This window comes from Toxotes jaculatrix, chromosome 9 (genome assembly GCF_017976425.1).
Source record: "Toxotes jaculatrix isolate fToxJac2 chromosome 9, fToxJac2.pri, whole genome shotgun sequence".
Taxonomy (NCBI): Eukaryota; Metazoa; Chordata; class Actinopteri; family Toxotidae; genus Toxotes; species Toxotes jaculatrix.
In genome coordinates, this window is record NC_054402.1 from 19,633,991 (window position 1) to 19,650,947 (window position 16,957).

The following is a 16,957-nucleotide window of genomic DNA, read 5'->3' on the forward strand; positions in this document are numbered from 1 at the left end:
ATCTTCATCCACCAGCATACTGTAGCAATATAAATCTGTAGCAATAAAGTTATCCAAACAGAAAGTATAAGGATATGTGAGATGTTCTATGGAAATTAAAAATTTGTGCGCTGTGAGCAATCCAGTTTTGAAAGGTCAGTAAAGTATCTCTAGCTGAAGTTTAGGAAACAGCATAGCTTGAGCCAAGCAGCATAATCCACAGGCCCAATCATGTGGATGTAATTACAGTGCAGTGAAGCAGTCACCTCATTTGCTCATTTCCGAGGTATTGCGTGGTGTAGGCTCTGTCGGCGGCTCTCAAATTCTGTGTGTTCATCACTGATGTTGACTTTGAAAGTCTAAGCTCCGGTTTACAGGAACACGGATGATGAATCTAAGAGTCAGAGGCCTTTTTACTTTGGTCTTTTAAAAAAAAAAAAACAAAAAAAACAAATAAGACTAAGATTATCAGATCATTTGCATGTGTCAGAAATAATGCTCCACATTTTCATGGCACTCTAGCTTTTGAATGTCTGAGTGAGAACTGTAATTTTGCAGTGAGCAATTGAAAAAGCGGAGAGAGACCTGAGAAAGAAAACAGTGAAACTAGAGACCGTCTTGCGATGGGATCTTACCAGCAACAACCATCAACATGTTGACGGTCAGACCCATGAGTACTGAGTAGTCATTACTACATTATTACATGAGTACTCTGTACTCATAGGTCAGACCACACCCATCTGCGAACTCAACCTTCATTTTTATTCCCAAGTACACATTTATGAGGTTTTGTGACATGCACCTTGCACAGTTGTGACTCTATTGCAGTGACAAAATCTGCCAGACAGACATATAAACATTGCAAGCATTTATTAAAAACATTTAATAAATGCTTATTTCAGTGCAAGGATTCTTGTTAGTGTTTTCACTCCTTGGGAAAAGTGAACTGGACAGTATCTTGTCTCTAAGCATTTGCTGATGGCATGATCTTACTCTTTTGCAGAAATTGAGTAACTTTTGATATTGACTTGACTTCTGACTTTGGTCGAGCAGTGCAACAGAGGAAGATAAAAAATGAAGTCACTTTTAGCCCGTGTGGATTTAGAGGTCATGTAAGTCTCTCTTTTTTTTTTAAATCTTATTCCAGTCACAGTTGTGCACCTTTCTCTGATCCTGCACCAGCCAGGAGTCATTACCATAACCAACTCTTTCAACTCATTCAAAATGCAACAAGGAGGATTTGATCTGGTGCCAAATGGAGAGATCATAAATCCTGAATTCTAATGTCTTTCCGCTGGTTACAAGACCATGAGCTGATGCTGCTGTTTAAAGTACAGCTAAGTCAATGTTTAGCTTCATTACAGAGCATTCACTGCTCTGGGAGCTGAGGATTTAGATCCTGCAGCCAAAACTCGAGAGAAGGTGGGTGTGCTTTGGCCTGTGAGTGTTCCTAGACTGAAATGAGCTCCCAGAACCTAGAACCACAATGTTTTCATTCACATCTTGTGTTTTGTTGTTTTGATTTCATGTTTAACCACTTCTTTAAATTCATTTGCCGTTTTAATTTACTCCAATTATATTTGACAGGACTTAGTCTTCTGTCTCTGTTTAAGCACCACAGCACATTAACACTATGACAAATGCAGAGCAAGGACAGAGAAAGTTGAAAGAGGTCAATGAAAAATGGCATTGGAAGGGGAAAGAAGGTGGTTTCCTTTGAGGAAAACCTTTGCATAGTCCAGCCTAGCAGCTCCTGATGGAAACCAGATGGAGAAACATGACAGAGAGGGCAACAGAATCAGGATATATCCCTTTTCCTGTGGGGAAACTCCCTCCTTAGACCACCGATATGAGAAGTGGTGATGCAAGACTCCTGCTGTTCCTACACTGTGTTGGTTACACTGAGTGTGAGCAGGCAACAAAGTTTATGGATCACCAAGAAAGAAATTTCTTTTATTTTCTTTTTATGAAACACAGCTATTGTTTGTGCTAGTGCTGACTTAAGCAGTGTATCAGGTTGTTAATTTTGTCTTTGTGCTCACTTTGTGTTCTCTAACAAACACATTTTAAAGATAGCATTAGAGTGCAGGTCAGATACATGCAACATCCTCAGGGCAGGTAAGAGTCTTGTTTACTTAGTTTTAATGGTGCTGATGACTGTTTTTGTGAGTGAGCTTAGTGTTTGTTGATGGTGGCAAATATTATCTTCCTATGTGTATCTGTCCAGCTCATGCTCCACCTTTATCATTTTTTGTCACCTTCTGTGTGCAGCTTGTCTCATCTGCCTGTTGTTAATTCCTCCGTTTTTCCCTGAGCAGAATAGAACAAACTCTGAAGTCGCAGTGTTTATAAAGCTGCCACCTCTTTGCTGAAAAGGCATGGTCTCTGTTTTTCTTCCGCCTAGATGCTGGAATGTGAGGGAAGTCAGGATCTGTTTTGTGTCATTCCATGACTATCAGTAAATCAGACCAGATACGACCCAGGGCAGAGTCTTAAAAGTGACCCATAAATTCAGTAACTGATGCTATGTCTTTGGAGTGACAGCAAATCATTCAGCAGTGTTTTGTGATTAGATTATGTTAACATAAGTCTACAACTTCAGGTATTTGATACCTCATCTCATGGAAAATAATTAACTACACAAGCTTTTAACAAATATTACAAATATCTTTGTAAATACAGGAAAGCAAGGCCTTCAGTGAGAAGACTGCATGGTTTGTATATATGTTAAAGATACAATGGATTTTGAGCTATATTTTCTTTCCTAAAATGTTATATAAAACATGTGAAACAGAATTAATTAGTGAACAGACAATTTCCCTATTTGGATTTATTTCCCACAACAGTCAATCTAAAAGTCAAATTCATGAATGGAGATATTTAAAATCCCACTGGATATTTTCATTTCCAACTGTAATTTTGTATGAATATGTCCATTTCTAATGACTATAGTATACTATGTGTTTGAAAAAAATACAGTGTAAGCCAAAATAGAAATAAGCCAAGGTGTCAGTGAGAGAAATATGATCCAGAATTTGTTCTTTGACAAGCAAAGTCATGCTTTTCTCTCACATACCTCATGTCACAGGCTATAGATCCAGCTACTGATAACCTGAAAGTGTAGGAACAAGGTGTAGTTACTATTGTACAATATGTGGTGGTCTGACAATGTTGCTATATGAAGGCAAACAATGCTCCACCTTCATTTGCAACATAACCTACTGACATGTGGACGCAGCACACTGTCTCTGGTATTTAAGAGAGACATGGAAAAATAAAGAATTATTTTAAACAGTCTGGGTGAGTCAGATTCACATGGACATTTGGACAAGATGTGTAAGTCAGTCCTGTTATAAAATAGCTTGACCTTGGTGACTTTGCCACCATTAGTTACTGCTTGTAAGATCAGGAATATCTGAACTTGACTTGGCTCAAGGTGGAGGTGACATTTAAACAAGTTGGGATAGTTTTGTAATGGTAGAGTTGTCATGGTGCAGTTTTTATAATGCATGGGTCCATGTGAAGAGATGTTTATTCCTTCTGTTAAGTTTGACTTTTTGCTGATGTGAGATTTTTCAGCCATGCCACAGCGGCAGCTTTTTTGGTTTACAATGAAATCCCACAAACCAGTGGCTCCCAAAGTTGACTCTGACCCCTAGAAACAAAGCAGTGTTTGTCTTTGGGTTGTGACAAAGAAAGAGCCAAAAACCTTTAACTTTAAATGTAACTTTCAGAGGCCTGAAAAGGTAAAATCCTGCAGTAAGTATAAAAATAAACAATCTTTATTATCTGCTTACAAAGGCTTTTAATAATCTTACAATCCCTCAGATTTATCTTGTGCCTGACAACCCCCATGTCGGTTGGGACCTCCTGTCTTAAACTACAATGAGGCAGTACATTTTATTTATGTATTATAAATCCAATCATGTTCATGTAAACCTTGCAAACCTGACTCACAATATAGTGTGAAAAAACGTACATAAATGTGTCGCCTTTTCATTGTTTAAGCTGAATGTAAGAAAAAAACTTTTTTTGCATTGGGCAGATATTTACAGAAGAAATAACAATGTCATACTGTGGTACAGACTTCAGCAGCGTTTTAGTGGCTCTCAGAAAAACAAGCAAATCTTTGTGAACTGTGACAAGTTGAGCTGATCTTTTGTTTGTCTGAAAAACAAAACCTCTGTGCTGAGCTGCAGCACGCTGACACAGTGCCTTGGTGTCTATTGTCACGGTGGCACGACAAGCCAGAGGGCATTCGGGGCATCACTACGTCAATAATACCGTTGCCAGATGAAAACTTCATATTATTAACTCTTAAATTCTACCAAAAACAAAAAAAAAATGTCGAAAATTGCTATTAAAAAAACACACTGTTGGATTTTACAGCCTCTTCCAGGAATGAAAAGTAAAACCCTGCATGGAGCAATATATGGGCTCATTGTTGAAGCAAAGTGAATTAGCTGCTTGGATAGCTTGATCCTCCAGAGGATCTATGAGGGAAGGTCAAATTACATTAGTTTGATAGTTGTTCAAGCAAGAACAGAGCACTTAATAAAGACACCCTGGTTCTGCTTGCCTGAATTAATTATACACGCTTCAAAGCTTCCCTCTGCTTTGAAGCAATTACATCTCAGAGCCAGACCACTGCAGAGAAGCAAGTGATTACCTTTTGATTTCCTCACTCACATGTCCCGCTCCACCGTAATGCAAACAGCATGCCTGAATTAAGTTGTTTTCAAAAAATAAAGAATAATTATGATGTCTGAAATCCGCTTTCCGCTGCCGGTGTGCTTTGAATTACAACATGAGAACAAGAAAAACAGATGAAGCTGTTTCGGTAAAAGCTGACTCAAGAAACAAATCTTGTTGACGCTTGTCCAGACTTGGATAAATGTGAACCGTTGTTTATTTGATAGCGATTGCACCACAAATATTTGCATATAAGATATATATATATATATGTATGTGTGTGTGTGTGTGTGTGTGTGTTTTCAGACACCAGCTGAAAACTTTACTGAAAACGTGGCTCACTCTCACAAAGTTTCTGTTGACCCAGTTTCAACTTTATCCACAGAGAGAAACCTGAAAAAGGTCTCTTGTTCTCCTGATTACTGCCTCCTCTTCCTATGACTGACAGATTTTTGAAGGTACAGCATTTGTGCGATATTACCTCAAACCACAAAACCAAGATGTTATGAGGAGATAAAATAAGACGTTTCTTCATTGTCAGTGGATGTATTTCAAAGTGTCTGTTTCTTTATTTTTATGGGAAATGAAAATTTTCTTTGTAGTTGGGCAACCATATTCTGTTTAAATGTCATTGCACTGCTTTGTGAGTTCATCAAAGTTTGTTGTTCTGGATCAAACAGAAATGTCAACATTTCTGTTGAGATCTTTATCGATTCCCGTTCTGTGGGAAACTGTTTCACCTTCACTAGCTGTAAAATAGCGTAACAATTGCCCCACAGAATCAGTTTCTCATCTATAATGTTTCATACAGATTGCATGTCAACAGATTTGTGCTGCTTTTCAACACATCTGTGCATGTCCCAGAACAGAGGGCCATTGTTGGGAGCAAACTGAAATGTAAACAAACATGTGACCTGATTTTCATTCAATATAGCTTTCTGGTTAAGTTCTTCTTCTGACTTCTCTGAAATTTCAGTCATAACTCAGATTCTTGAACACACAATTTCACTTCTAAAAAAACTGGAATTCAAACTGGACTTGAAAAAAAAATGGCAAAAATGGGGACCCAAGTAAAAAAAAAAAAAAAACTCCTTACTTTTTGAATTGTAACCTGATTAGTTATGCTGTTGCATTCCCTGAATGTCTTTGCGATTTCCCAGTGTTGCAGTGAGCCTTTATCAACATTACTGAATGCAACCGGGACAGTTACTGATGGATGTTTGGTTTCTTAGGTCTCAACATGCCAACTGCTCAGGAGACACAAACATCTGGAAGTGTTTTCTGCAATGGGGTCAATCCACCAAGGGCTCTCAGGCAGCCTCCCACCCACTTGAAGAGAATAGAGTCACATTCACACAAACACACGTGGGTATAAATAAACTCAAATACAACACAACTAGATGAATTTGAGCTTGTTTAAAGCCCAACCAAAAATACTCTATATTCTTAAGCTCATTTTTCAGGATGTAACATGTACCGTCCAACTCTGATGCAATCTGTGAAAGTCCCTTGATTTAGTCAGCCTTTTTTTCTTGGCTGTTTCTAGAGTTTTAAAGATGTCACAGAAAGGGGGGGGGTGAATGTTTTCTCTGTCTCACAGGACAAACACTCATTGCCAGACACACACACACAGATCAGTAAGCTGCCGTGACTGAAACACAGCTTTCTCCCTCTTCTTTCTCCTTTCTCTTCCAGTCTCATTCCCAGCCACCTCCTTGGAAGGTTACCAGCCCAGTGTCGCATGGTAACCTGCCAAACCCTGCCGTGTCTGCCCACTTCAGTGTTTATTAAGGCCCATTCAAGACCACAAGTGAGTGTATGAGTCTGTGTACTCAGACACTTTCAAATAAAAAAAGCAAAAAAAAAAAGCTTTATACACAATATGTTACTGAGTTGTAAAAAGTGAAGAAACTGCTGTGAGGGTAAACCACTAAGATCTAAGCTTTAAGGAGTCACACCCTGCTATGAGTCAGTCCTGTGCATAGAAAATCTCAGACTGCTTTGAAAAACAGGATTTTCCGCAAAATGTTAGAATGCAGTGTCGACGCTGACACAATCTTGTCTTGTATTTGGTCTTGATTTTAATGTGTGTTTATGCTGCTTCGCCGACGCACCGAGCAACTGTTGCCATTCTTACATCATACAGCACATGAGTAACAGCAGTTATTCAGACCAAAGGTGTGAGAATAGTCCATTTATTACACATATGATTCATTTACATATATATATAAAGTTATATACAATATAGTTACATACATACAAATATAAATTTTGCACCAAGACTGGGCTCATCGGGTTTTCACTTGACCAACTGAAAAAGGTGGTCTCAAAACCAAAACCTTTATAAACAGCTGACATTCAAAACCCTAATATGCAGTCTTCAGGCTGATCGTCTTCTTAGAAATACCACAGGAATGCTAAGGAAAGGTTAGAGGTGACAGCACAGTGCAGCTGGGTGTCTAAATATCAACAGATACTGGCATCGCTTCATTACTAAATAGGTGAAAGTTGTCATAGTTCACTGGTCAGATCTGTTTTGAAACAACTGTCTCATTCAGCTGCAGACCGGTTTGTCAGAAGATAAAGTCCCAGTCAACATGGACGCAGCTTGTTTAATCCAGCGGTGTGATGTTATCGAAACAAAACGTAACACAGACCAGTGACCGTCGTATTAAAGGACGCATGCACCTAAGTTACAAAGGCTGTCCACCAAACTTAGTGTCAGGATGAAGAGAAATTGTCCAAAGACAATGGACAAGTTGTCAGATTTGGGCTAATACTTCTAGAAGGAAATTCAAGTAATAATAAAATGGTAATTTTGTGGCTGTGGCATGAAAAGAACTTTACCCTCAACTATTTTTGTCACAGTGTGTGTAACAAGTCTTTGTTGTAAGTGTCCCACGCAGGATACGCTAGATAAATGATTTCTGGTCCTTGGGTTGTACAGGTCGACAATATGGAAAACTATTTACTTTGTTACAGCGAGTTAGATAAGAAGACTGATACCACTCTCATGTCTGTAAGGTAAATATGAAGCTATAACCAACCAGTTAGCTTAGCTTAGCATTAAGACTGGAAACAGCTAGCCTAGTTCTGTAGCTCCACACTGAACAAACAGATATAAGAGTGATATCAATGACCTCGTCTAACTTTCCACCAGACAGCAAATACGTGCATTTCATGAAAATGTCGAACTATTCCTTTAATTGTTTCCATAAAGCATCACATTCAAAGTCAAATGAAAATTCTTAGTGGTCAGCAGAAGTTTTTGTATCGCACTGGATGACATTTTGGCCATGTGTAAGTGCATTATTCAAAAAAAAATCTGCAACCTGAATAAGTGCAAATAACTAAATGTGGTCCCACTTTAAATAAAACACATTAAGTACAAACATTACTTAAAGTTTTGGATCTATAAAAGTTTCTCTATGACCTTAGACTATACTGTATGTTAAGATGTAAAAGTAATTGATCTGTGCTCCTTTAAAATGCTGTACATTCTGCCACTGTGTTTCTAAAAGGAACAGCATTTGAGATACTTGTGTCAAGAGTTCATGAAGGCTGCATTAAACTTTTAACACATATTCCAAAGTTTCCCCTTGGAACAGAGGTAATTGAGTGAGAGTTACGCACAAAAATGTGTTTTGCATATCAACGCAGATAAGGCACAGCTCTGGCATCAGGACTGTTAGGAGCGGTCCACGTCCACAGGCACAGTCTCACAACACGATGCCCTCCACGTTACAGTTCAGAACCTCGTTGTGTTGGACCTGACCCAGCTGCCGGTGGAACTGCCCCTGTTTCTGGGTCCTCCAGCAGTGGATGCTTCGTCCCAGTGTAATGCTCTTAATACTGGGCAGGTGGGTCAGCATGTTATTTGGCAAGGATGCCACACCGGAGCCCGACAAATTCAGCTCTTGCAGGGAGTCTAGTCCGCTAAAAACAGCAGGGCTAAGAGTCTTCAGCTTGTCGTTGTTGGAGAGATCCAGAACCTGGAGGCTCTGGAGGCCCTTGAAGCTGTAAGGCTCAATTTCCTGTAGCTCACGGAGGCCGCTGATGGATAAATAAACCAGATCTTTCAACTGAGCAAAGGCTCCCTCCTTGATCTGCATGATGGGGTTACCATCCAGATTGAGGTACCTCAACGGAAGACCTGCCAGCTTCGGTACGCTCGACAACCAGTTTGCCGACAGATTTAAGCTTTGAATGTGTAATACTCTTCCATGGGAAGCTGGGGAGACTGACGTGAGCTTGTTATGAGACAGATCCACGCTGACAGGTTCACCATTGACTTTAGTAGCGAACACATCCATGTCGAACTCCTGGAAGCTGTTGTGGCTGAGGTCGACTTCAGCCAGAGGGAGGCCGGAGAAACAGCTCAGGGGGAGGGTGTCCAGGTTGTTGTGGCTCAGATCCAGAGTCTCCAGGTAACGCAGCTTGGACAAAGCACGGGGGCTCACCTGAAAATGAGAAGGCAAAGAAGAGATTAACACAGAGAAACGTGAGACGTTGAGACACGTTCGACATCCCTCACTTTTCCGTTGTTGTATAATTTCAACATATTTTTAATGATTCGTCCTGCTCTCTGAGGTGTATAAACAAATTCTCATGATTCAAATTTAAAACACATTGTAACTCATTAACAATGGTGACACAATGTCCATCAAAAGAGTGCATTGAGTAAGTGTATGAAACTGAGAGTGGATAAATTATTTTCATTATATATTCAACTTTTCATTTGTATGATAAAGGACACGCTATGTGTTCATTCAAAAGTTGGATTGCTTCATTTTATAAGGTCTAGACGTGACTTCAGCAAAAGACAGACCTTTGTAATGTGGTTGCTGCTGAGGTCCAAGCTGACCAGAGTGGTGTAGCCTGGACCAGCTAACATGGTGTCACTGAGCGGGCCCATGGAGTTGGAGGACAGGTCCAGATGGGCAGTGTCCAGCGGGATTGGGACAGGCCTGGTGGTGCTGGGTCCCAACCCTCGACAGTCCACCCTGGTCAGGCTGAAGCTGTCGAACAGCCCAAAGCTTTCCACCTCACAGTGGCAACCAGGGTGGCAGTTCTTGACGGAGCTGGACTGGACAGCCGCCAGCAGCGACAGGCCAAAACACAGGAGGAGTACCATTATGTCCTGGGACAAGAACAAATTAAATTATTTGCATTTCACTGACGTCCGGAAAGTTTTTTTTCTAATCAAAACCATCCTTTGACATCGAATCAGCTCTCGGGTTACAAACTGCACAACCTCAATCACCGGATCAGATCAGAACGCCTTGTTTGCGACCTTAGAAATTAGAGAAGCTGTCTTTGTTAATCGCTGTCTTCAAGGTGTTTGTAAGTCTTTGGGAAAAGACCTTAAGCTTTTTTTTTTTCATGCAGCTTGAGTAGCTCCAGTTTCTCTCCCTCTTGGCTTCCCAATGGGTGCGACCTAATTTCTTTGATCAAAGAGTTCATTTGCACTTTCTTCGTTTACTCACTACAATGAGTGTGCATTGCTGTAAAAATGAAACTTTGAGTGCATCGTAAATCAAGGCCCTTAAAATATTCTGGCTCCATCTTAAAATAAGAAAAAAAATTAAATGTGCCCACTCTCTGAGCATCTCCTCTGAACCTCAGTGCATTGAGACAAAACAAACTGAGAAACAACTTATATACTTCCATACAGTCTGATACTCATTGCATCTGAAAGAGCAACAGAAAGGAAAGCTTCAAAATGAAACAAAAATAAATTAAACCAAAGGACACAAAGCCTGTACATTCATATTCATAAAGAAGTGAATAAAATAGTACACACAAATGTATGATAAGCAAATTAAAAGACAGTTTTATTTAAAATCAGAAAACCTCTCATACCCTTTTTCAGCTGTTGCTAGGTCCCTCTACGTGTATCCGTTAAGTATAAATGGAAGCTGAATAGAGTTCACCCTGTTCTTAAGTAACGTGTACACACACTCACACACAACACTCAAATAAGTATGAAAATTGGGCAGAGGTTAACAGTTGCGTAACAGGTAAAAATGAAAAGTCATGGTCAGCTCACCCCGGACATGACACAGCAGAGAGCGTGTCAAGTACAACCCAGTGTTTTACAGCGTTACAGCCGCCCAAGAAATTCAATTACAGCCTCAAAGACGCATTTAAAGCTGACATCAATCTCTAATCAAACTATGTGACAGTGTGTCAAAAATATTTTTTTAAACAGGAGACATAGAACTGTTATTATTGTCTGGGCTGACACTTGGCACAACCTTATAAAGGACTGTATATTTTTTAAAGACTATTTTGTTGCATTGCTGTAAATGATTATTTAAGGGCCTTATTGTGACCACTTCTCTTCACAATTCACAGAAAATGCTCCAAAAAACAAAAAAAAAAGGATTTTTCATGAGTAAGTTCAGCTTTTCCACGAAATACATATTAGTATGCTCTTGCAAAGAGCAGCAGGCTGGTAAAGCTCTCCAGTCTTTCAAGTTGTTTTAAATTCTGTCTTTTAGTGTATGTAGTTAAGTCACACACAGCGACCCAGGCTGAGGCTGTTAGCAGATAAATCTAATTGGGGTTAAGGTTGTTTATCTTAGCTTATGTAAGAGGATGAGGTTGCATAGCTGCATAGTACTCCTGGATCTACATTTGCAGGCTGATTACCAACGGCTCAAAGTCTACTTACACAGAGCTGTTCACCTCTGTGCAGCCTTTCTTTTGTTTTGACCCTTGAACTTCTCACTGCTTCTGGGTCCTTATAATTTATGAATGTAGTCAACTGTACAGTTTTAGTTTAGTGTGTCACTCACTAGTTCTATTCAATTTGTGATAACGTAAGTACATGGAGTTATATTCTTTATTGCTATGTGTAAACACTTTACACTACCTTTACACTTTATGAAAAGGAGACTTTAGAAAAAGAAAACAAGCAAAAAAAGAAAAACAGTAAAAAGCTGCTGCTAAACACAAATTAAAAAATGCACAAAAGACAAGAATCTGAAGGTGCTTCTTTGCACCAGAGACTAAAAGTGGTTTTGTAAAGGCCAGAATCTCTCAAGCTGCAGGTTTTGACCAAACAGGAATGGACGAGTTTTATGAGTGTCAAATTAAGCCGAGTACACGAATCTTTCACTCACTGAACAAAAATTAACAAGATTTTTTCTGGTTGAGCACTTCAGAAGCTGAAGAGTCCACCCATGGAATGAAGCACGTAAAAGGACAGGGGAGGGAGCTGATGAATAAATTGATGAATGAATTCTCTGTATTTTAAAGACAGAGCCGTCTGGTGTAACCACATTTCGTGCACAGTGTTTTAGAAATTAACTTTACATCTACAGTTTCTATAGCAACTGCTAAACTCCTATTTTTGTGTGTATTGCTAACCACTGGCTGTCGATGGCATTAAGGCCTCTCTGTAATTACAAATTTTGTTTCACCTCATGCAAACTCCATGGTTTTCAGCAGCTCGTCCCCCTGCTGTGTGGTTTTGCGGCCACATTCATCTGTCCCTCCTTCCCCTCTTGTATCCCTCTGCCTCCATCTGTTGCTTCAGCGAGAGCCGTGAACCCTCTGCACCAGGTGTTCCTCTCAGCCTCTCACCAATAAATCTCAGCTAACAGCAAACTGCTGCTGGCGCTGCCTTCAAATCAGGCACTTTCTAACTACTGCAATTACCCAACGGCAATGGCAGTTAGAGCTGTGAACCCCCCTGAGCGGACAATTGGCAAAGGCCTGTGAAATCACGCCCCGACACCTTCTCACTTTCAGAGGTCTTTTCGCACCTTTTTATCCTGGGAAAGCAGCATAACAACCTCCGCTGTCCTGTAAGGATCATCAGCCATTAGCTGTGTATATATTTATTTACCAATCTACAGCTAATGTATACCGCGCTGATTGCTTTTTAAGCCACGATTTTCTCTAAATTTTAACTTATCGCCTCGCAACTATGTACAGACTTTTGCAAAACTTTATCAATGTGATAATCCAATTACTGCAGTCTCTTATCACACAATGACTTAATGTGTCAAAAGCCCCACTTTTATTGCCCACAAGCAACAGACTTATCTAAAGTCAAATAAAAGAGTTCTTCCAGCTGGCTCCTCTTTATCAATTGTATGCAAATTTGTTGACAGTGAAAAGTCTGAAACTTGATGTACATTTAAAGCAGAAGATAAAGTGAATGTGCCGAACACAATATCTTCTTAGCTCCCCCATTTAACACGTTAATTTGCATCTGTAACCCCATCGAGCCCTCAGCTGGTTTAGTATCCTCCAGTGCTCTGATGCGTTCTTCATGTCACTGAGGCCGCTCTTTCTCAATTTAATCTTCAAGTTGAAGGCTGAAAACTGTGTAATTAGAAGATGGATGCCACGCTAATCCTTTTAAGCCAAATTAATGCATGACACTGAGGAGGACGCAGTGAGGTTAAATTAAATAGATGGTACTTAAGTGTTTTAAAACAATTAGGCAGCAATGAGATGCCTGTAGTTATATATAAATCCGTTCACAAGCACAGAGACTGATCGAATCCATCACAGTGTATTGTAGCAAGATTAAAACGGTGCTGAAAGATTCACAGGAGGTTTTACTAACTGCATGGCCTGAATATAATTACCAAATCTGGCAATGAGAAAGTGTAACAGGTAAACTTCACTGAAGGCTGTAGGGATAATATCCATTTTTTCAACATACTGTTGAAAATGTTCTCATTATTTGCCACAGAAGAATAAGCTGAAGTTGATATTAAAATTAGTCTCACTTACCAGAGTATAATCTTAATGTCTTCTTAATGTATTTCTATGCCTCTGTGATGCACTTTGAATTGTCTTGTGTCTGAATGGTGCAATATAAATAAACTTGCCTCGCCTTGCAGAGGAGGAGGTATACATATACGTTTGTTATATAAGACCACAAGTTTTAGGTACTTGTACTTTACATCAGTATTCCTATATTATGGTGTTTTATACTTCTACTACACTACATTTCAGAGGGAAATATTGTACTTTTTACTTCATAACATTTATGTGACAGCTTGAGTTAAAATTTTACATAAAAATACATCTATGATCACTTTATAAAGTATGATGTATTGTTATAGATTACCAGTCCGCCAGTATATAAAGTAGTTATCAGTATCTTGCACAGTAACCAAACAGTAATAATAAAATAATATAAAATACAATGATATAACACAGACAAAGCTTGTGCAGCTGCGCTATGAGTAATGTTCTATGAGTAATTCAGCTGCAAATACTTCTGTACTTTTGCTTAAATAATATTTAGAAGTCAGGACATACTTACTTACTTGTACCAGAGTATTTCTACATTGCAGCATTACTACTTTTACTAAAGCAATAAACCTACTTCTTCCCAACCAAAGAACCATATGAGCTCTTCTTTCTGGCTTTAAACGCCGACATCCCGCCCCCCCGTGTCATAAAAAGTCTGACTAACTGTGACAAATTTGTCACTCCTCTCTCTGCATGCATTACCACAAAGTGAGCCACCGTGCCATGCTCTGGGAAGTCAACATAAGGGGCGGGTGTAGAGTCTCTGCATGGGCACCTCTGCAGATCAAATTTCCTGCAGCCGTACGTGGCAAACCACGGAGAGCGGAGAACTCCACCGGAGCCTCTCCGGATAAAATATCCTAAACAATTATCACATGTGTGTCTCCAAGTCTCCTTAATAATACCTTCAGTGTCAACCCCGCCCCTCTCAGCTGTCAATCACAGCTCCACATGTGACCCCTGCGCGCATCATTCACAGGAGTTTGTATACTCCATAAAGTTTTTTTTTTCTTCTCCTTCTTTTTCTTCTTCTTCTTCTCTGTCTGGATAATTTGCGGTAACGACACACAAGAGCCTGGTCAGTTCAGTCGGGACAGACAGGGGCGGTTTCTAAAACACAGAGGCAAACGTGAAATCTGATCTGACCACAGAGGTCCTCTGTCCGAAACTGCACCGCTGACAGACGAAGGCTTTAACAGACAGCTTCTGACGAACAGAAAACTAGAAGTAAAAGAATAAAAACTGTCCCACTCTAATTACTTTTCTCTTTCGCGTGTGTATCGAGTAACTTACTTTGGTGCCTTTCATCCAGACAGTGCGCTCTTCGGCCGTTTTTCACTTCACCGCTCCCATTTTTTTTTTCCAGACCCCCGCAGAGCCGCCCGGTGGTTAGCCTGCCCGCTGACTGCTACATGAGCTCCGCAGATCCCTCTGTGTGTCTGCTCCGCCGCAATAAACTGCCAAGAGCTGGAAACACTGGGACCCACTCGTCTGCACCCATCCCATGAAGTCCTGCCTGATGACTTCGGCTCGTTTTACCACGGTCAAGTCAGCCGGCGTACAAAATAAGAGCACTTCCTGCCAATGTTTTCCAAAACAAAATGCTTCAGCTGCAACTTCGGGGTCTGCTTGAGATTTGAGCAGAAACATGCGTTAAATAAATAAAACATAAAATAATAAAATAAAATAAAAACATGATTTTTTTTTTTCAGTCTGTGCTACACAGAACATTTACAAGAAAAGAATATGTTCTGAAACCGTCTCAGCAAATACTGTCTGTTAGGCACTATATTTCTAACTACATAATCTCAACTTGCTCCCTTGACTTATATTAAGCTTTTATTTTTTTTCAAGGCGCACACGTGTAACTTCCGGGCTCTGTCCGCTGTCTCAGCCACTGGTCGGCGCGCACTCTAGCGGAGTCGCCGCAAACAAACTCTCACGAAAACAAAAGCTAAAACACTGTTGCGCAACAAGGCGGCGGTTTGTTACATTTGGCCTGACGTTCACATTTTGATGAAACTGATAAAAGATATAATGAGAGCGGAAACCAAAACATTTCCTGCTGCTGCCTTCGCAGCATTTCGACCCTCGTTCTTTACAATCTTGCAGACATATCCTAAAGGTTTATTTAAAAGTAATTTGATAAAATATTTCACATAATATAACTTAAAAATAAGCCATTACAGTGTGTTATGAAGAAAAAACTAGTTTAAAAATATGGAAAATCAGCTTTTTCCTAGCATTCATCTAGACAGGAATATTACAAGAGCCTGACAGCCTAGGACAGGACAAGTCCTGCACATATTACTGTGCTGCAGGCCACAGAAAATCTTGTGGAGGTATAAAACTGCATCCTATTAGATCAGACATTGTACAAAGTTCTCAAAAAGGAGGGACAGAAACACACAGGTCAAGTGTGATGAATTATGGTGAACATCTGTTGCTGCTCACACAATGCTGAGGGGCCTCCACTCTTCATCTGCCCCCTCGGCCATTGTTTTCCTCATGAGAGCATGACAGAATCACAGCACACACCCATACAGTACAGCATACACATGCACTCTCACGAGTCCACACAAACTAAGGCTATAGTTTGAAAAAAAAGCGGGGGGGCATTATTGTTGTTTTCATGTAGCTATTCGTACATACACACATGCATGTCCACACACAAGCCACTTGCGTGTTGCAGTGTCTGTGAATCTTCAAGGCTGTGAAGATAAGATAAGGGCTGAGGCGGATAGAATGCAGCCTGTGACAAGTAGTTAAAAGGAAAAAAGAAAAAAACGCACAACCTGTGAAAGAAAAACATGACAAATGAATGCAAATTTTACCTAAAGCAAACACAAGGTGGACATGTATTATCACACAGTAATTATCTACACATTAGCCTATTAATTACACTCAATTCTTCCAGGCCTTTGTTTGAACAGTTTTTGTCCTTTATACATAGTTTTTATTTTTTCTTCAGTCACCTGAAGCCATCACGTGTTGTTATATGCTTTGTTTTCCGGTGAAAGTTATTGCGAGTCCAAGTTCATCAAAGGCTTACCAAATTGTACAGCATGTCCCAATTGTTTTATGTACTGAGGAGGGTAAATAGCAGTAACATACATTTTAATAGCAGAAATACAGTTTTGCAGAGAGTTCAGTTTAAATTAATAACCATATAATAGATGTTTGCTGCTTGAGAAAGACACAAACATTCTGTTGCCAAATCTCAGCTCTTCTTGCTGATTTGTGCTCTTTTGTTATGGAGGAATGTTATGGAAAACAACCCTATCCAAAAAGCATGCATAAAATCTACTCCATCCCAGTGCAAAATGCAAGAAGCATCACTGCATACTCTTTTCCACTAGATGGCACCAGAGCTAAAGACATCCTCTAATAAATTCCCTGTATGCCCTTGCATTACAAAGGCTAATGAAGCAATTCACACAAAAAAAAAACTTTAAAAAACATGAGAGTTTTCACTGAAAGTAAAAGGAAATAAAACAGTGTTGGC

The 16,957-nt window shown here is 39.8% G+C and overlaps 1 protein-coding gene across 2 annotated transcripts; it reads right to left on the bottom strand.

The window, feature by feature from the left end:
• Nucleotides 1-6,850: 6,850 nt before the first annotated feature.
• On the bottom strand, nucleotides 6,851-15,009 carry tsku (tsukushi small leucine rich proteoglycan homolog (Xenopus laevis)). Of its 2 annotated transcripts, none has more exons than XM_041046290.1 (3): nucleotides 14,746-15,009; nucleotides 9,500-9,811; nucleotides 6,851-9,131 (listed from the first exon to the last, which is right to left on the bottom strand). In XM_041046290.1, the coding sequence occupies exons 1-3, from the start codon at nucleotides 14,758-14,760 to the stop codon at nucleotides 8,391-8,393; spliced, it is 1,068 nt and encodes a 355-aa protein (XP_040902224.1). In that variant the 5' UTR covers nucleotides 14,761-15,009; the 3' UTR covers nucleotides 6,851-8,390. The 2 variants fall into 2 exon arrangements, with proteins under 2 accessions (XP_040902224.1, XP_040902225.1); XM_041046291.1 differs by lacking the exon at nucleotides 14,746-15,009 and adding an exon at nucleotides 10,534-12,635.
• Between the last annotated feature and the right edge of the window lie 1,948 nt (nucleotides 15,010-16,957).

What these genes read in the sequence shown, in the direction of transcription:
- tsku (XM_041046290.1), bottom strand. An exon ending in GCAGCAACCACATTACAAAG is followed by an intron (nt 9,132 to 9,499) that starts GTCTGTCTTTTG and finishes TCTCATTTTCAG; the next exon opens with GTGAGCCCCCGTGCTTTGTC.